We start from the raw sequence: 21707 nt of genomic DNA, 5'->3' as shown, positions 1-21707 counted from the left end.
TCAGCCTCTTGTGACTCCGCGACGGCTCCGAAACATCCAATGGAGCCGACGGGGAGGTTGTCTTGTCGGTGCCAGCCGGAACAGACTTAGAAGGTAAAGCCAGCAAAGGAGTCTGCTCCGAGGATGGAGCCTAAAGACTTAGTGGACTTTGGGGATTTCACTGGCTGTGAACTCTTTGCCGGTGAATCCTGGGGTTTTAACAGACCCCCAGGAATTAGTTTGTTCTTCCGTACCTGCAGGACTCTTGGACTAAAAGCATGGCAAACAGAACAAGAGTCCTGCAGGTGAACACCGCCTAAACAGTAGACGCAACCAGTGTGCCCATCTGTCAGAGACATTTTCTGACAGCATGAGTCACACTTCTTAAGACCAGAAACCTTAGCTTCCTTAGACATGCTGTACTAATAAAAAGTAAGACTAAGAAGTAACAACTGACAAAAAAACAGTAATAACCTAGACAAACACACCAGTACTATGCTAACTACAATAATTTTTTTTTTTTATAACAAGAGAAAAAAAAGAGAAAAAGGAGAGTCTCTAAGTTAAACGGCTAACCTAGGGATGGATGGGGAGAACTGTCCAACTTAAACGAGTTCTAACACAAGGGCGAGATACAAGAAAAAATAACAGCAACAAGTATAACTATTCTAAATAGAAAAAAATACTAGAAAAAATTTAGAAAGAAAGTTTACACAAAAGCTGAATATACGAGCCTGAGCCAGAAAAACGACACCCTCGCAGCTGAAGCAGCAACAGAGATCTGGGTAGCTATCAAAGCATTATGGGATAAGGGGTAGCCTTGAGCCAGTAAACAGCTCTCGAGCTATTAAAGATGGCAGAGTCGGAGCAGAGGATCGGCTCCGATCCCAACCAGTAAGAATGAAGGCGAGATAGACAACTTATAAGTTTTCAAAAAGAAATACAAATGAGGTCTTACCTCAACCTATTCTAAAAGATAACTGTGAATTTTTGAGCCATTGACACAAGGTGGCTTTCACCTCACCTAAGTGTCATGTTTAATCACACCCTCACCTCAGGCTTCGTGCCCACTGAGTGACACAGCTACAGTTATCCCACTCCACAAGGGGGGGATCCACCTTGGATCCCGGGAACTACCGCCCCATCAGTCTGACGAGCCTGATCTGCAAGGCCATGGAACGTATTATCATGGAACCTAGAAACAAAGACATTGGCAACCTTAAAACACTGGACCTCACCCACCCAGTTTGGGCTCGTGAAGGGCCGATCTTGTCTCCTGAACCTTACTGACTTCAAAACAGTCTCCAGAGCCGTGGACGAGGGTAAGGCAGTCCACACAGAATATCTGGACATCGCCAAGGACTTTGACACCATCCCCCACTCTGGAATCATAGATAAACTTACTAAGCTGGGAATTAATCCCTACCTCACTCGATGGGTTGCCAACTGGCTTACTGACTGAACCCACACTGTAAAAGTAGCTGATTCCAAATCCAGCTCCAGACAAGTGGAGTACCTCAGGGTTCAGTCCTGGGACCTCTCTTGTTTGGCATCTACTTCTCTGAAGTACAGGCCAACACTTGGGACTCTGGCTACAAAGTTCGCAGATGACTGCAAACTGGGAGCCATTACTGAATCCCCAAATGATGTGGATACTCTACAAAAGGGCCTTACAGAAACAGATGCTTGATGCCAGAGCCATGGGCTCAAGCTCAATGCCAAGAAATGTATCGTTATCCCCTTTGGGAAAAAATAGGTGGCATTACTCTAAACACCGAAAGTGTGTTAAGAGACTTAGGGACACAGGTGGACAGTGGTCTCACCTTCAATAACCACATCGCCACAACAGTCAGGAAATCCTATGTGGCACACCTCATTACTAAGGACTTTTCATCCAGAAAAAAGGAGGTCATTGTCCCACTGTACTCATCCCTCAGACCCATTATAGAATACAATGCTCCATTTGGTATGTACCTCTCAAGACATCTGCAACAACTGGAAAGGCTGCAGAAATACCTCACTAAAAGAATCAGAGGCCTAAAGCAGATGCCCTATGCTGACTTCTTGAGGCCTTAAAAAAACTCCAGCTACACTCTGTTGCATATCGCCTACTCAGAGGCGATCTCTGCTTAACATACAAGTCCATGTCAAACCCAGAGCTGTTGGACATGCTACACTTAAAGAAATCCCAATCCCTCAGAGCCACATGCTCCAGGGATCTAAAGCTTGTCATCACAATAAACAAAACATGCTGGAGGAATAGGTTCCTGACCCAGAGACTCCCTAGACTCTGGAATAGACTGCCCATACATGTCAAGCAGAGCGCCTCTTTGGCCCTCTTTCAAAAGAAACCTTGATGATTGGATGGGAGAAAGGAAATTCACCCCGAGGATCACGTCAGTCGCCCTGCTAGACAGGGGTCCAGGGAAGTTAATAGTGTGGGAAGAAATAGCCAGGGAATTGTTATGGGTAGGCTTGTATAGGCCCTAAGGCCGATAGCCTAGTAGCAACCTATGAACCTATAAATTTATAAAGATAAATCACTTGGCTGGAGAGCTCAGTGAAACATTGCTATATGGCTGCGCAGCAAACGAGATTTGGGGTAACTGTGTGAAGGGCATTGTGGGTAACAGCTTAGCTAGAGAGTTTTTGGTGCATGCAAGCTTGGTATAAGGCCGACTCAGTTCCTTGGGCTCGGAACCGAACCCATCAGTATTGAATAGGAAGAAGATTAACAACTTCAGATGGATGTTAAACCGTTTGACCACAAATCTAGAGGCCAGAAAAGTCAAGGGCAGATGAACAGAAATTGTTGACAGGTGGTTAGGTGGTCTTTAATTGAATATGTCAACCAAGCATGGGGCAGATTACACATGTAAGGGAGAACCAGAGGAACCTCCACAGATAGAGGATCCTGATGGTGAGAGACACCAGAAAGAAAAATGCTTCCATCTGTATATATGACTCCCTGGTAGTTCATTTCTTGGCTCCTGCAAAACCCAGAGCAAATCCTCAGAAAAGAGGTGCCGGAAAGGGATCAAAATCATCACCCATAGCTTCAGTTGAAGAGCAGACATGAGGACAGATAAAATATCCCTCCTTTTGTGTGAGAAGATCCACATGGTGAGGTAACTTGTGGCTGGAAGCAAAATAGACCTACCCAAGGAATACCCCACCAATGGGCAACATCCAGGAATTCTCTTTGAAGTATCCATTCATGAGCTTGTGTTAGACTTGCTCAAGGAGACTGCTAAAGGACTCTGCTCAGAGGGAATGTAAACTGCCTGAAGGAATCACTTGATAGTTGATAGCTAGCTCCCAGACCAGAAGAGCTAGACAGAAAAGAATATAGGACTTTGTGATCCCTTGCTTGTTGACATACCAAATCACTGTGGTATTGTCTTTGAAAACATTGAGGGGCATAGGACGAAAGAGGGAATGGAAAGCCTGAAAAGCCAAAGGCAAAGCTTTCATCTCCTTTTCAATGATGTGGTCCGACCTCTGACGAGGAGGCCAAAGACCCTAATCCTTGAGGGGGGGGGGGGCACAAGAGTCATCCCACCTCCTGTCTGAGGAGTTTGTAAAGACATTGTGAGCTGGAGCTTGAAAAGGAATCCCTGGGTTGAGTGAAAGGTCATGAATCCACCACTGAAGCTTAAGCCTGTAGCATGGAAGGAAAGGGGAAGTCCAGGGGGTGGCAGTGATGGAGTCGCACTGACTTGAGGTACCACTGAAGCTTTCTCATATAAACCCTGGCGAGAGGAAGCATGGGAATGGTGGAAGCAATGAGCAAAAGAACCTTGAGAAATTCCCTGGCAGAGAGACAAGAAGAAGGGAGTGGAAAAAGGCAATTCGAGACAGAGCCTTGGGGGTAGAAAGAGATGCCAGTATTGGAACCATCTGAAGCCTGCAGCTGAGGAAATTATCCTGGGAAGGAGTCAGAACGGATTTCTGGAAATTTAAGGTCAACTCCTGGGTCTAAAATGAAATAGGAAACTGTATTGGAGGAAGGAGCTTGAATTAGCAAATGGGAAAGATATGAATTCCTTAAACCTTGCAAAAAAGCAACGACAGGAAAGAAGCATTTGATGAATACTCTTGGGGCAGTACAGTAGCCCAAGGGCAAATCAGAGAACTGAAAATGCAAGGGAGAGAGAAAAACAAAAATTTCCCAATGAGAATGGATAGGAATGTGAAGATCTGCATCCTTGAAATCCAGAGAGGCAAGAAAGGCCTCGGGTAAAACAGGAGGAAATAATATTTGCAGAGATAACATCCAAAAGGAAGGAATCTTGAGAAAGGTTCTCAGTCAGGAAAGATCCAAAATTGGTCTTCAAGTGCCCTTTCATGGGACCAGAAACATCCAGGAATGAAATCACTTGCATACCTGGGCAGAAGGCAAAGCTTGAAGGGTGCCCAAAGTCAAAAGAGTGAAGAACCTCTTGGAAATGAAAGCTGTTCCCAAGGAGGTTGAGGAGTGCTTGAAAAGGGAGGAAGGGACTTCCAAACCATGAAATATCCCCAACGGATAATGCACAGAACCCAAGAGTCTGTAGCGATCTGAAGCCAATTTGGAAGAGATAGGGACAGAGGAACAAGGGAACATGGCAAAGGGCAGGAGGAAGCAAACTGGAAAGGAGGTTGCTGAGAGGCAGGAGTCAGAGTACACTTGCAGGCACATGCCTAAAACTCTTCTTGACCTTAAGAACAGGTTCAGACTGCCTACAAACAAAAGCAGACTTAAAGGGATAATTCTGCTCCTGCAAGGCTTTATCTTTGTCCTGTAGAGACATGAAACATTCAGCTGCGGCAAATCCAAACAGATTTTTTATTATCCAAAGAAGCATCCAACCCGTTGGGCCTTAATGTCATCAGGCAAAGCCTGAAAATGAAGCCAAGAATAACACTTCATAACTGAACCAAAGGGCAGCAGCCCTAAAACAGGCATCAGCTGCATCACAGCTACATTTCATTGAGTACCAGGCAACTTAAGTAGAGCCCAGTAAGGATAGGGCCTAAACCTTCCACTCAGAAATGTCAGAAACAACCTTAGAAACCTAAGAAAGGAGGGACAAAAACAAACCTGATCATACAAGTCTGGCAATTGATGGTCCTAAGGATAATGTGGCAGCAGTGTAAACTTTTTGCTCAGCCTTTCCATAGCCCTACTATCCTTATGGCAAATGTTGGAGATGACACTACAGAAAAGTCAGAAGGGCATTTATAAAGAAATTTGCACTTCTCAGGCACATTATCGAATCTGGCTTCTTAGGTGCAGGGGGCCAAGAGTCAGGGGCTACAGACGCTGCTGAGAAAGTATCCAGAAGGGCAGTCAGAGCAGGCGAACAGCAGATTGTTTAGATGATGTCATCTCTAGGAGCTCACAGTATCTTTTCTGAATCTCAGAAACTTGAAAATAATCCCACTTAAAATAACCCATAATATTGCCACTGGTATCTCCAAAGGATAGGTCCATCAAGGGGGAGTCTGGACTTGTGAAATCCTCCTCTGAACCGCAGTCAAAAGGGGAAGGGATTTGGGAAGAGAAGGCCAGGTCCTCATTGGAGGAATCCAATTCCCTGGGCCTTCAGAGTTGAGTGGAAGACCAGAGAGGAGCAGGTACAGAGACCCTTTGAGGGGGCTTCAAGGGCATCAAAGCAAGAAACAACCCCAATGGAACATTTATATGAAAACACAGCCTGGTAATCAGCACAAAAAACGTCAGACTGGTAGCAAAAATGATGTGCGCGCGCGAGTCAATATATCACCGTTATGCCCTACGCCTTGCTCAAGAAGCATACATGTGACATATGACACTTATAACTACTAAAGGTTTTGGTACATTGGCCGGACATTGGGCTATCCTTGGCAGGACTTACCATACACAAAAAAAAAATACTGCAACAGTGATATGGAAGGACATCTAACTTTTCACAATGAAAATGTGCAAAAGCAAACTTTAATGCAGGAAAGCTACCGCAGAGAGAAAACATCAGTCTGGGACAGGAATGTGATATAAAAGAACTTGAGCCAGAGGGAGTTTATAGTTATTAGTTAACTGATGAAGGATCAACAATAAAACATGAACTAATGTGAATAAAACTGAGTAAGGAATATTTTAGAAGACCAAAATTAATACTGAAAACAGTGCTGACAGAGGAAAGTACAGTTGTGTACACTTACCATAAATGTAGATGTTCAAGTGTATTCACTGTTGCAGTCATTATATTTAGGTAATCTGCTGGCAGGTTTCCCTCAGTCAGCCTGAATAACAAAGTCTTGGGGTCCTGCGTCAGTTGCGGTCTCCTCTTCCATGACGTCAGGGGTATAAAACATGCAGCAGACGCCATTTTAATCAGTTTTTCTTGCCCCAGATGTCAGGGTGCCCCCAAACTGGGGAGCAAAATATATATATATCTAAACTGTAAATATATAAATGCACTTTGGAAACATAAAAATTTACCTTCAACAAAGCAAATACACCACAAAGGCTTTTGAGTATAGTGAAGGAAAGAAAAGGTATAGAAAGGGGGCTGGCGGGTGGGTAATCCAGACTGCAACAGTGAATACACTCGAACATCTACACTTATGGCAGGTGTACACAACTGTACTATGTTCCTCGTGTTTCACTGTTGCAGTCATTACATTTGGGTAGAATCCCAAAGCTATGGATGGGAGGATGGAACTAAATGGCATTAGGAACAACTACAAGGCCCTGCAGGACTGCAGTGGCAAAGCCTGCCCTGGACTTAGAGAGGTAAATTTACCATGGTGCAAGTAGCAGAAACGAATGCAATAGCTTATCCATTTAGAAATAGTCTGCTTTAATATAGCCTTCCCCTCTGATCCTGCAGCAAATGCTACCAGTAGTTGCTCAGACTTTCTTAGATATTTTGTCCTGTTTAAGTAGAATCTTAGTTGTCTGTGTACATCCAATGAATGCAGAATCTGCTCCCCCTTGTTCTGCGGATTTGGGAAAAAAGTTGGCAGGTGAATGGTCTGGTTAACAGCCACGCTGGATACCACCTTAGGCATAAAAGAAGGATTAGTCCTGTGGGCCACCATGTCCGGGTAAAAAATAATGAAAGGCTCCACTGCCATGAGAGCCTGTAGTTCTGAAACCCTTCTAGCTGAAGTGACTGCCAAAAGAAAAGCTGTTATCCAAAACAGGAATTTTATATCCGCAGTAGCTGCTGGTTCAAAAGGAGGCAGGGTGAGTTTTTCCAGCACAAAATTGAGGTCCCATGCAGGAGTTGGTGCTCTCCTGGGAGGCCTTAAACTTCTGGCCCCTCTGAGGTACTGTTTTAGCAGGGAATGAGAAGAGGGGAGGCTCTGTATTGTAATGAGCCGAGATGGCAGAGGCATGGATTTTTAAGTCTTGTAAAATCTGAGGAATATTGGGCTTTGCTGCATCTGTTCCTTGTACTTGGTTCCCAAGCACAGAATCTCTTCCATTTATCAGCATAACATTTTCCAGTACTAGGCCTTCTGGCTTCCAAAATGGCATCCATCACAAGTTTACTGAGACATGTGGTTGGCAAAATGAGATGATTATCCATGCTGCAAGATTCAGAGTTGCAGCAGAGTGTGCAGAATTTGATAGTTCTGCTGAGACAGTAGTTGAGGTGTTTGAGGAAAGTACCACAGAGGAAGGTGTGACATATTCCTTAGAAGCAGGTACCAGTGCTGGCGAGGCCAGTCCGGAGCAATTAGAATCATTTTTGTTTTTTCCTGTCTGACTTTTAGTAAGACCTTGGAGAGTAGAGGCAGAGGGGGGAAAGGCACAGACTTATAGGCTTTTCCAGCTGAAGGAAAGAGCATCCAGTTTCCATGCTTGTGAAGAGTTCTTGTGCAGAATTTGTCCAACTGATAGTTTTGGGGAGAGGAAACAGATCTATGTCTGGGCTTCCCCATTTCTGTGCTAACATGCTGAAGATTTGTGGATCCAGTTTCCATTTATGTGGGTCCATAAAAATTCTGCTTAGGTCGTCTGCCAGAGTATTTTGCTTTCCTGGCAAGAATTGAGCTTGAAGATGTATTTGGTAAGTCAAGGCTGTGTTCCACAAGGCCATGGGTAGTCTGCAAAGGGGGTAGGAATGGGTAGCCCCCTGCTTGTTTATGTACCATATAACTGTGGTGTTGTTCATCTTTATCAGTTGTTGCCCTGGATGAAGTAAGTCCTTGAAGGCTGTCAGAGCATTCTGAACAGCTAGCATTTCTTTCTGGTTGATATGTAGATGGCATTTGGTTTGGGCTCCATTGGCCCTGAATGCATCCCCCTGCCAGATGGGCCCCCCCAAGCATAGCCGGATGCGTCTGTAGTTAGGGTTTGAGTGGCAGGGGTAGAGTAAATGCCAGTCCCTTGTTTTGGTGACATCTCTGCCCACCAAAGAAACTCCTATTGCAGGCAGGGAATGAGGGGAATCATTGTTTCCAGGCTGTGACAATGCTGACTCCATAAGCTTTTTAGGTACCACTGAAGTTTCCTCATATGCAGTCTCGCATATGGAATTGGCAGAATGCTGGATGCCATGAACCCCAAAGCCTGCAATATTTGTCTTGCAGATAACTAGGTATCTGTTGCCATTTGTTTGAATTATGTTGTCAATTGCATTTGTTTGTCTGGCGTAAGGTAAGCCATCTGGGCAGTTGTATTCAAGCTTGCACCCAGGAATGTAATTATTTGAGAGGGTACCAGTTGTGATTTCTTTTCGTTTATGGTGTACCCTAGGCATGCTAGAAGCCTTTTTACAAACACCAGATGTTGAAGAGTGTCCTTGTCCTCTGCCTGAATGAGACAATCGTCCAGATAAGGATAAATTTGAATGAGTCTTTGTCTGCAAAATGCAATTACTGGTGCCAGGCACTTTGTAAAGACCCTGGGCGTAGTAGATAAGCCAAAGGGCAGTGCAGAGAATTGGTAATGCAAAAAGCCTGCTTTGAAGCAGAGGTATCTTCTGCAAGATTCCCTTATTGGAATATGCAGGTATGCCTCTTAAGTCTAGAGTTACCAACCAGGCATTTTTGGCTAGCATAGGCAGTAGCTGCTGTAAAGTCAGCATTTTGAATTTTGGAATGTCCAGGTACATGTTCAGAATTGACAAGTCCAGTATTGGACGCCGTGATTGGTCTTTCCTAGGTACCAGGAAAAGTCTAGAATAAAATCCTTGTCCTTTTTCCTTTTCTGGTACCAACTGAATAGCCCCCATATCCATGAGGGACATGACTTGTTTCTGGGCCTCTGCCCACTGGTTTTGTGGCAGATCTGGCCATCCGTTTGGAATTGGCAAAGTGTGGAAATGAAATCTGTACCTCTGGGATACTATGTTTAACACCCACTTGTCCTGGGTAATTAATTGCCAATTTTGAGCATGAAGTGCTAGTTTCCCCCCCCAAGGGGGCTGCCAAACGATAAGCGCTTGGAGGTGGTAGGGAAAAGCCATTGAGACTGCTTATTGTAGGGTTGTGCTTTGTTACCTCCAGATTTGGAGGTGGAGGCACCCCATTGCTTTGACCTGTAAGATCCCTGTGATTGATATCTGGAGCCTTTGGAGTGCCTGGGTTTGCCCTGAGTGACTCTGTTGGACACAGGAAAGGACCAGTTCTTAGTAGGCCAGTGCCAATTGAACCTGGGTGACTGCACTTGGAAGAAATCTTTTACAGTTTGCATAGATTTAGCTTGGTCTTCCATTTTCATTAAAACCTCTTCTGCCAAACAGACTACCATGGTGTAAAGGGGCATCCAACAATTTAGCTTTAACATGATCAGGCAGACTTCGCTCCTTGAGCCAGACGTGCCTCATCACAGATCCAGTTACGGCGGCCCTGCAAGAGGCCGCCAAAGAATCAAAACCACATTGCAAAGTATGCTTTCCAACCTGTTCTGCTGAATGCAATAAATCCAGTAACTATTTTCCACATAATCAGAAATCAACATCATTTTCTGTTTCAGTAAGCCCATAACATGCTGTTGATATTTAAGCACATGAAACTGGCAGTTTAAAGCCCTGATTGCCAAGGTTGCAGACGTACAAACCTTCTTACCACATCTATCTAGCGCCCTAGAATCTCTATCAGAAGGGGTAGGATATTTGGCTGAAGAAGCCTTAACACCCTTGGACCCTGAGAAATGGTCTCAGCATCAGCAGCAGGATTTTTGAAAATAAATTTGTCGGAGTCAGGAGCGCTGTAATATGTCTGGCTTACTAGGAGCCAGAGGCAGGGGAATCAGGAGCCATGCTGGATTCCGAGAACACAATCAACAATGTCTAACAGGAGGTATTGCCAAAGGCCTATGCTGAGGAAGAAAATCCCTAAGCCTCTTCTGATTCAGAGAAATTCTGACTCTCCCAGTGAAAATGTTCCCTTAAAGTATGCAAAGTCTCTCCAAAAGAGTAATCCTCAGGAGGAGATGCAGATGGGATGGATTCCTCTGCATAAGAATCCTCAAAGTGGAATAGAAAATTCCTGATCAGAAGAGGAATCAGAAGAAAAGGAAACCTGATCTGAAGATTCATAATCAGTGCCTTGCCTAGGCCTCTTAGCAGGGTGGGGGCGTTGGGAACCCCTGATCAAGGTAATTAAATCCTCAGCCATTTTGATCATTTGTTTTTTAGGTATAGGGGCCTGGGCACGTGGCTCATGCGTCGGTTTTCTAGACATAGAAGTCGTTTTTGATCTTGTTTTTGTTGATGGCGGTTTAATGACCTTGTTTTTGTTGATGGCGCCTGTTTAATATAAAAATGTTGAGGCCTGAAAACACCCTCAGAAGCCGGTGCCTGCTCAGCGGCTCTGAACCCATCCAAGGGAGAGACATCCACGGGTTTGCAAATCTCGCGACATACCAGACTCTGAATGGGTCTCGGTAGAGGCCTGCGACTCAAAAGTAGCAGGTATCAGGGGCTGCTAAAGCGTCTCACTGAGTACCAGTGGGTGAACCGGCGACTGGCTTAGAGGAAGCTTCGTCTGTTTTGGACCTCGATGGTTTGTCTTTTTCCTTGCGTTTTTGTGAACTCCGATAGTCTGATTGCTAGCAGACGATATTTCAGGGTAGTCAAATCTTGAACCAAAATATTTAGAAGCAAAAATAAACGAACGCTTGGTGCATTGGTTAAATTTAGCACAAAACTGACAGCAAGGCAAGTTGTGATCAGAGCCTAGGCAAGGAATACAGTACAAATGAAAATCCTTATGAGGTATTTGCTTCCCACAAGTAATGCAATTAACTTTTACTGACATCGGTAAGGAGCAAGAAAAAGTTTCCCCAACGGGGTACTTGGCTTTAGTTTGAAGACTTCGGTTCTGAAACTCAAACAAAAATTTCAGGAGTCTGCAGACCAGCACCTGCAAACTGCTTCTGCTTCGGGCACTCCGCGGCAAGAAAGACTGATTAAAATGGCGTCGGCTGCATGTTTTATACCCCTGACTACCTGACGTCATGAAAGATGAGACAGCAACCGACGCAGGACTCAAGACTTTGTTATTCAGGCCGACTGAGGGCAACCTGCCAGTAGATTACCCAAATGTAATTACTGCAACAGTGAAACACGAAGAACATCCAAGTCCAAGCTGTGAGGAAACTCCCAGATATGCTCAGAACTAGTTCAAAATGATGTGAAGATTACTGATCCTACAGACATTGCCAACATACTGGCTGACAGGTTCAGTGCAAACTTCTCCACCCCCTCCCCCCCAAAAGGAGAGATATCTATACCAAGCGATTGCAGCCCCCCAAACATCTCCAACGCCCAAGTGAGAACTGCTCTCTCCAAAGCAAAAAACACAGCATCCATGGGACCTGGTGGTGTCCCGGCTGTGTGCTCCACGAACTCAACGAGGAATTAAACCCACAGCTAGGACAGCTGTTTAATCATAGTCTTACCTCTGGATATTACCCAGGAGTGGCACACTGCAACTGTGGTCCCACTTCACAAAGGCGGTGCCTCCACCGACCCTGGAAATTACCGCCCATTAGCTTGACAAGCCTTATCTGCAAAGCCATGGAGAGGATCATAATGGACCTCATAAATAAAGACATAGGAAATTTACAGACTTTGGATCCTTCCCAGTTTGGCTTTGTCAAAGGCAGATCATGCCTTCTAAACTTGGTTGACTTTTTCGAAACAGTCACCAAAGCCATTGATGAGGGAAAGGCAGTCCATACAGCCTACCTCGATCTGGCGAAGGCCTTTGATACAATACCCCACTCGGGTATCATTGAAAAACTCATCAGCTTAAATGTTAACCCATACATCACAAGATGGGTTGCAAACTGGCTGAGTGACAGAACCCACAGGGTCAGAGTTGCTGGCGCCATGTCAGACTCAAAGCCTGTCACAAGTGGTGTACCACAGGGCTCAGTCCTGGGCCCACTCTTGTTTGGCATCTACTTTTCCAAGTACAAGCAAACACAGGAGGGTTATGGCTGACAAAGTTTGCAGATGACTGCAAACTGGGCCATAGTAGAAAACACATCTGACACAGATATCCTTCAGAAGGGTCTCACAGAAACGGATAACTGGTGCCAGAGCCATGGCCTAAAGTTAAATGCCAAAAATGCATAGTCATACCCTTGGGAAAAACAAGGTTACCCCTAGCTACCAAATAGGTGGCAATCCACTGAGCACAGAAGAAGTTATCAGGGACCTGGGGACCCAGGTTGATAGTAGTCTGTCATTCGACACCCATGTAGCTAAAGTAGTTAGGAAGACCTTCTACATTGCCCACCTTATCATGAAGGGATTCTCATCTAGATCAAGGGAGGTCATAGTCTCCTATACTCATCACTCATCAGACCAATGATTGAGTACAATGCCCCATTCGAATGTATCTGACCCGACACTTGCAGCAGCTGGAGAGGCCACAAAAGTTCCTCACCAAAAGGATAAAGGGTCTCAAACATCTGTCCTATGCTGCCCGACTGAAAGAACTCCAGCTCTATTCAGTCGCCACGCTTGCTCAGAGGTGACCTTTGCCTAACATACAAGGCCATGTCAAACCCAGATTTGATGAATATGCTTCACCTCAAAAATCTAGATCCATCAGAGCCACAAGGGCGAGAGACTTAAACCTCGACACGGCTATTAATAGGACGTGCTGGAGGGATAGATTCATCACCCAAAGACTCCCTATGCTGTGGAATAAAATCCCGGTATATGTGAGGCAGAGCACCTCGCTGGCCTTGTTCAAGAGAAATCTTGACCAATGGATGGGAGATCGCAGATATACCCCAGGGATTACCTCAGTGTCACTGCTCGACAGAGGCACAGCAAAATAATGGGTATAGTTCCCCATACTAAAGGGGTGGCGTAAGCCACAAAACTATGGGCTAGGCTTGTAAATGCCCTCGGGCAGATAGCCTAGTATGAACCTATGAACCTATAAACCAATTTACTCTTCCTCTCAACTAACTTACAGTTTTGGAGTGACTGTCTGGCCCCCAAAAGGTACTGGATCGGTTGGACAGGAAAACAAGGATGATTCATGCTTATCAAATGATTTATATAAAAATCAGTATACACACCAGGACTATATATTCCCAGTTCTGAAGGAGGTATGGGCCTCTGCGAAACTAATTACATGTATAGATCTGTAACAGTAGGACTGCATACATATCTGCTGACCTCACAAGACCTAAACGTAGTGAAAGTGATAAAACATGAGGAGAATAAGTCTAAGATGACTTCCCTGCTTTGTTTAGTAGAAGCATATCGGTGTCAAGCGAGAATGGATATCAAACTAGAGGTAGATAAAAAAAACAGGTGGAAAAATGAATGGGCCAAAACAAAAAAAAAACATAGGGTGAAGGATCAGATGAGAAGGCATGTAGAAAATGCATAAATATAGTTGCAAGTACAGAAAACTCTGAACAACCTCATGTTGATTCATAGATTATTACTAGGCTAACTGCCCTTGCAAGTCATTTTAAGCTTAGCCAATTATCCCTTGTGAGACTCAAACCCTGCACCTTGTGTTTTGTAAGGCAAACACCTTAATGATTAGGATCAGGACTGAATGCAGAAATGGTTAAGCAGAGGTGAATTTAAACCAAAAGACAGGTTAATACTGGCGGCTCAATATAGTGGGCTATGTAAATGCTGGTTTACGAAGTCCACTGAACACGTAGGAGAAACAGACAAATGTATTCTTTGTAAAACAGAAATGGAAGCAGTTCCACATCTTGTTGCTGGCTGTTGTATACTAATGGCAGGACTGCATACTAAAAGGCATAATAGTGTGGCAACACTGTTGCATTGGGGATTGTGCAAACATAACACTGAAGTAGCTGAAAAACATTGGAAACGTGGGCCACAAAGCATAACAGAAAATGAAGTATGTATCACCCCATTACCAACAGTTCAAAAAATAGATGCGTGAAAAACCAGACAGTCCATGAAAAGAAAAAAAGTGGCAAGGATCACTGAAATTGCTACACCCAGTGACTACAGTGCCCTACATACAGAGGGAGACAGTCAAAAAATACCAGGATTTGCAGGCAGAAATAAGGTCAATGTGGAAGGAGGATTTCCAGATAGTTCCAACAGCAGAAGGAGCAATGGGTCTTATAAAAAAGAATTTTAGAATCTTATTTAGACATGTTACCGATGCATGTAATTCTGTCTGAAGTGAATGAGTCAATACTGGGCACATTGCAGGCACTGTGAAGAGCACTTCTTGCTAACACAGATTGAAATACTAATTTCATGAACTTTAATCATACTTTGACTTAGGAATGGGGTCCATTCCCATCATGGTATTAAAAACCCATAAGACTTTGAGAAATTAAAAGAAGCGGATGCTGGCCTCCCAGAATATGAGGTCCCAGTACCCAAAGATACTAGAGAAACACCCACGCCAGGGGGAGCTACACCTATTCCATAGCCATGGATTGGGACCTGGAGGATCATTTTGATGACTCTGAAAATGTCTGCTGATCCAAGCTGGGAAGACTGAACTTGGGCAGGGAAATGAAGTCTCCGGTGCTGGCTCCAGTGGAGTAGGTGGAGGAAAAAGAGGAAGCTACCCCAAGAAGGCCCTTTGAGCAGAAAGGGATTTGGAAGGCTTAGAGTCAGTGACAGAGCCTTACTGGTGGTTGGAACCAGGAGAGATGCGCTCCAATGAGTCAGAGCCAATGTCAGCTCCAGGGCACCTGAAAGTCATGGGATCTTTAGGCCCGGCAAGCCAGAGGAAGAAGAACCTGTACAAAAGCTCCCCCTTGAAAGATTTGAGGTTCAGAGACCATCTTTGGAGTCATGGAAGCAGCAGAAGCAGATGAATACCCTATGAGAAAGCGGCCCCCAAGGACCAACTTGACCTGACACTTGATAGCTCCGGACCCAAACTTTTCACAATGGAACACAGAGTCCAGGTGATCAACTTCAAAATGCACAAATTTGTTGTGCATCCTGTGATGAGAATTTATGCCCGCAGGCAACACTTTAAAACCTTCCTCCATACCAAACTAGACAAAATACTATTGGATTTGATAAATATGAAGAATCACAAGCCTACACTAAGCCAGGTTAAGAGTAACAACATACCCTAAAAAGTTCAGAACACTACGCAAGAAAAAAGGTGAGAAGCCAGTATAAGCACAACAGTACACACCTAACAAAAGCTACCTAACTACCTACCAAAAACCACACTAAGCTAACACTATACTAGGGTAAGAGAATGCACAAAGAAAAACACTATATTAAAAGTTTTTGAAAAAAAGGACATGCCAAAGAAGTGCCAGATCTGACTGCTGACAGGAATGGCGACAAACTAGATCTGAGGGGTAGAGTAAGGAGTAGGGGACTGCTGGTAAGGGAGGCAGAGTATAGCAAGTTGGAGGCCTGAAGAAAATGGCTGGTGTAGGATCGAATAATGTCATAGAATGAAGCCAAACAGAGCAGACATCAATCTATGTCTTGTTTAACCATCCTCATTCCCTCCAACAATTGCCAAATTCCTGCCTTCCTTAAACCCCTCCTCCTGAACTCCTGGGATGCATGGCAAGGCTTAAAATGGCCCCTGTGGTCTTTGGAACAAGGTTCACAGGTGACTAGGCTAAGTGTAATTTTCCACCACATACTCCATTTACTTCTATATAGTTTGCTATTTCCCTAAGAACCCACCTCCAGTCACTTTACTTTGTTTAAAATATTCAATAATTTAGCTACAGCTGATTTAGATTTTGAGTTCCATTTTCTGGCAATTGCTTTTCTGGCAGCTAATGGCATTAAACTTAATAAAGCATTACCATGTCTGGGCAAATTTGATCCTGTATCCAAGCTCAAAAGAATCACTTCCTTAGTTGCAATCATCTGCTCTCTTACAATTACTGACAAATTACTCTATACAGAATTTTAAAAATTTGACAACTGATTACACCCCACCCCCCAAAACAAAATAAAATCACATGTTCCTAATTGTCTGTTGCTAGCCCATCACATCTGCAACATTTGACATCTCTACCCAAGGAAAAAATTTTCTGAAGTCAACTTGAGATATAAAAATACCTATGCAAACACCGCCACTTCCTCAGACTCAGTTATCATGCACTATGTTACATGCCCTACTAATTATTCCTTTTTAAACAGCAACTTCTATTCTAGACTCAGTTAAAAATGGTACCAGAGCTGGTCTTTCACTTAACACTCCCTCACCCCGTTCTTTTTGCCTAAAGTCTCATCAAGCCATAGAAGGGAATGCAGACCAAACAAAGTCAGATGACCTTTATCAAACCATTCACATCATCAATGTGGTAGCATATGCTCTGCACATCAACCTGAAGTCTGTCAAGGTACAACAAAACTGTCCAGTTATGTCTCTAGACCAAGTGCATCAACTTTTTGCTGTTGCACACTCACATAAACAGAAGAAAACACTTTAGTAAAATAAGAAAATTAACACTTAGGATTTCATGTTAAGGTTTTGTATCCAGCTGTATTTACCAAGGTTAAGGCATATACTAATCTTCACAATGAAGTACTCTAACCAAGCATTAGGGATACATCCAAAATGAGCTCTCCTACTTCAATGTACCTTCCATAATCTCACAGCATGAATGTTACAAATCGAAATTTTGCCATCGTATATGATGGGAGACTCCATTTAATTAGCATAACATACACTAATGAGACATCTCAACTACCAAACATTAGATTACCTGGTGGAGCTGCCCTAAAAATGCTTGAGCCTGGGCTGCGCTGATTGGTGCCCCTGCTGGCACAGGCTGTTTCGGAAAATCCAGACCATTTGTCTGCGCACCTAGAAAGCAAAATTAAGATTTAAATTATTTTTCCTGTTTTTATAAAATATACTGTTTTTTAGTCACTCCTCTTCATTCATTCATGTAGTGCAAAGTAAAAAAAACTGCCACTGATCAAGGGCTGCCAATTCTAGAAAAGAAAACATTCTCGCTTACTATTAACAGATGTGCAGGACTACGTTCATTTTCATTTACATAAAGGACTCAATGCAATGCCATCAGGACTTTTAGTGCAGTGCCTAAAACTTTCACAGGCCACTGAAGTCTCAACCTTGTGTGGAACCCTCCCCAGATCAGTTAGCTGCAAGAATGAAACAAACAAGCAGACAGACAGCAGATATACCAAAGTACTCTGGGAAAAGAGAAAAAAAAAAGCATCCAAAAGGCAAGAGTACAAAGGGTAGAGTTGTAGAGCAAACTAGACCCAAGCTTGTATGTCCATCTTCATGGTAAATAAGTGACCGTTTCCAAGTGTGTTCAAGAACTAAAACTTGTAACCTAACAAGAAAGAAAGGTTGGGAGGGTGGCCTAATGATTAAGGTGTTTGCCTTACAAACACAAGGTGCAGGGTTCGAGTCTCACAAGGGATAATTGGCTAGGCTTAAAATGGCTCGCAAGGGCAGTTAGCTTAGTACTAATCTATGAACCTATGAAAGGAAAGAGACAAGCGAGAAAGTACAGTTGTGAATGTAAAATTACAACAGATGTTCAAATAGATGAGTGCTACAATATTACATAAATATACAGGACATACTCCACAAAGGATCGATGTTCGGCCAGAATACGAAAGCTTTTGAACAAATTTCACATGCATGCAAGTATGAGCGAGAAAAATTCTAAGGGCACCAAAATGTTTAACATTTTTGCCTCCTCTACAGGGAAGCTGAGATATATGAGCAACCAGACAAAGCTTTCAAAATGAATACTTATGAGAAATCTTAAAGTAAACCACAGGTAACAGCCAGGTAAGTTCAAAGGGTTAATCAACGTACTGTACTGTTTTAATCACATTATTCAGTCTGATAAAGTCCTTTTATGGATGAAAGCGCTTACTGTGTACTGTGGATTGCGCAATACATCGATTAAACTTTTGAACTATCTGGCTGTTATCTGTGGTTTTCTTGAAGATTTTATTTGTTCCAGTGAGGTGTGTTTCTTTTGACTTCAGAAATGTTCAAGTATTTCATAACAGGGGGAATCTTACAGAACAAGAGGAGGATCAGCTACAAAATGCTTAACAGAACTTAAGGGACTACCTCGATAATATGCTTGAGTTTAGAAAGACTGCTCTTAACTGCATTTCTGATGAGAACAGTAGAGCACAAACATTTTTAGCACAACTCAGGCAAAAGAAAGCAGAAAGGGCTGTTTCCAAGCTTAGGGAACCAAGGCAATAAGATGTCCTGTAGAGGTATTAGAAATATTTTGGAAATTCTATGAAAGTCTGTATAAAGCAGAGAAATATGGAAATCAAGAAAAGGATACAAATGGAAATATTTAGGGATGAATTAAATATGCCAAGTTTAGAGGAGGCTCAATTACTAATGGTTAGGGACAGGAGGAGATGAGAAAAATTGTGATGTATAACCAATCTACATAAAAGCCTCCAGGAATAGACAGTATTCCTGTGGAAGTTTGGAAGCTAGGAGGGAAAAAAATTGATAAATATCTGGAAGGTTTTAACACTATTTAAGAGAAGTACCATCCTGGAAGAAAGCAGTGGTAGTTGTAATATCTAAAGAGGGTAAAGATCCATCAGTTGCAGATTTACAGGCCCATTTCATACTAAGCCATGATTACAGAGTTCATACAATGGCTAAAAGAATGACAAAGTAATACCAAAACTGACAGATATGGATCACTATGGTTTTGTGGAGGGGAGGGAAACACTTGAAATTAACAGGGCACTGATGATCCAGAGGGAAGCAATTTAAGAAAATACCACTGTTTATGAGTCTTGATGCAGAGAAAGCATTTGACAGAGTAAGCTAGGACTTTATGAGCAGGACAATGAAGGAAGGATGTGGATTACCTGAAAAAATTACAAGGTTGATTAGAAAGATAAATAAGGGATCGGAGGAGAAAAATTAAAGTGGGTGGGGACCTCTCTGATAATTTCTGCTTGAGAAGAGGAACCAGGCAGGGATGTATGGTATCTGCATTACATTTAGAACCAGTGGCAAAGAAAATAAGGGACTCAGAAATTCAATGATACAATTGGTATGGTAGTCAAGAAAAGCTGGCTCTATTTGCAGATGACATTTTATACCTGACAAAACCAGAAAGACATTACAGTGTTGTGGAACATTTTGAGACCGTTTCAAATCTTTTTGAGATACAAAATTAATGAAGCTGAAACAAAGGCAATAGCAGTAAATTACGTACCCACACACTAACTGGTTCAGCAATATCTGTATTTGTGGGGATATGATGAATTGAAGTCTTTAGGAGTATGGATTAAAAATTATTCTGGTCACAGCATACACGTGGGCTCGCGCATTCCTGTTATACCAGACCTTCTTCTGCTGTTGTTCTCCTGCCAGGTTCTCCTGGGCTAAACCCATGAGTTCCCTAAGCTTTGTTCTGAGGTTTAGAACGTATGCCACAACACTCGTTGTGGGATTCACACCCTCCCACTCACCACAAATTAACCCTAAAGGCCCTCTCACCCTATGTTCATATAGCAACTTAAATGGTGAAAAACCTGTGTATTCCTGGGGTACCCTCCCTGTACGCAAACAGCAGATGGGGAAAATATTTCTCCCACTCTCTCAAACTGGTCTGCAAATGCCCTTAGCATGATTCCACAAGACCATTAGTCTGGGGGTGGTAAGGTATCGTCTTTAGGTGCTTCACCCCACAGCACTCCCACAGACAAGCCAGCAGATCAGACATAAAAATTGGCACCTCTGTCAGTCAGTAGTTCTCCAAGAAACCCATCCTGCTGAAAATCTCTAACAAAGCATTTGCCACCTTCTCTGCCTCGATGGAGGACAGACCCAACTCCCCAGGGTATCTAGTAGCATAATCTACTACCACCAGGATGTACTTCTTCCCTGTACAACTTGGGGTACTCAGATGCCCCACAATATCTGTAACTTCCCAATGAAATGGCTACTCAATCACAGTCAAAGGCATCAAAACAGCTTTGTCCTTGTCTCCTGCCTTGACTACTTTTTGGAACTGCTCACAGGTCCTGCAGTACCCTGTTACATCCCTTTCAATCCCAGACCAATAAAAGTTCTGCATAATATGTCTCTTGGTATTCTTTAATCCCATATGACCCGCAAAAGGAATGTCACGATATATGGCTAGAAGTGCCAGACAGTAGGCTCTGGGCACTACCAAATGCTGTATTACCTCATCCTCTTAGCCCTCCCTCAGGTGTCCACTCTCTATACAGTAACCCACTGTTCCAGTATACAGACTCCCCTCTTCCTTGACATTCAGGTGCCTCCCCCTAGCCTCAGAGTAGAGTTCGAGAGCTGAGCCCTTCTCAACTCTATCTTTGTGACCTTTCCCAGCTCCCCTTCCAGAGGAGGTCTGGTATCCTCTGACAGCGGTGCCTCAATGAAGAAAACAAACAAACTGGACCAGCAGTGAGGTTCAGTGAGGTTAACCATTCTTGGAAAACGAAGTACAAAATAAAAAATGTGGAAAATTCCAAGTAACAGATACGATGAGTAAATAAAACTTTAATTCAAATATCCACAAAGCTTTCAAGAATGACCCTTTTTCAGTGTGTATATACAAAATTCAACAGTCACAATTACATTTAAATAATTAAAACTAAAAGTCATGTGGCAGCCAGTTAAATACTCAAAACTTCTAAATGAAACCAATACGGGCATAACTAATGTAAAATGTAACAATATAAAATATATATGCATCATAAATCATTTTTTCAAATACAGTTATTTTAAAACCATTTGCTTCCTTTTCAGAAATGGTTTGATACTAACAGCCATATCAAGCCCAGGTGTATGATCTGCATCCAACTGTAGAATGCATTCATATTTGCAGACCTCAAGTGTGTAATTGAAGTCACCTCCCCTTTTATATCTATATCTAATGTCAATCACTCTAAAAAGAAATCTATACTCAGTACCTTTTTCTATTACATGTTTGGCAAGTGCATTGTTAGTTACTTCTCTCCGCATCTCTGATTTATGCTATTTTATTCTTTAAGTTTCCTAGTACATTTTCCTATATAGAAGGCAGGACATTTCGCAGTTAGCCATATCAACAATGTTGGAGGTATTACATGCAGCATAACATTTAAACAGGAACTTTCTTAGTCACTGGATGGACAAATTCATTATCTTTCATACCATTACAACATTTACAATTGTAGCATGGAGAAGGTACCTACTTCCCTTGTTTTTTGTGAATAATTAACATCTTTACAGCATAAAAGTTGTAAGTTACGGCACTTTTTATACGCAACACACGGTGTCTCACCTATTCTACTTTT

General features: G+C 43.0%; 1 protein-coding gene across 1 annotated transcript in view; it reads right to left on the bottom strand.

Annotated features, from left to right (window-relative positions):
- The window catches only part of POU2F1 (POU class 2 homeobox 1), a 1264626-nt gene that overhangs the window by 1214191 nt on the left and 28728 nt on the right, over positions 1 to 21707 (bottom strand). The window contains exon 3 of the mRNA XM_044073100.1: positions 17132 to 17232. Coding sequence (XP_043929035.1) covers positions 17132 to 17232 — 101 coding nt within the window. The remainder of the gene's footprint in view (positions 1 to 17131; positions 17233 to 21707) is intronic.

Source organism: Protopterus annectens, chromosome 5.part1 (genome assembly GCF_019279795.1).
Source record: "Protopterus annectens isolate FY-2018-M chromosome 5.part1, PAN1.0, whole genome shotgun sequence".
NCBI lineage: Eukaryota > Metazoa > Chordata > Ceratodontiformes > Protopteridae > Protopterus > Protopterus annectens.
This window is presented reverse-complemented; position numbering and strand designations above follow the sequence as displayed.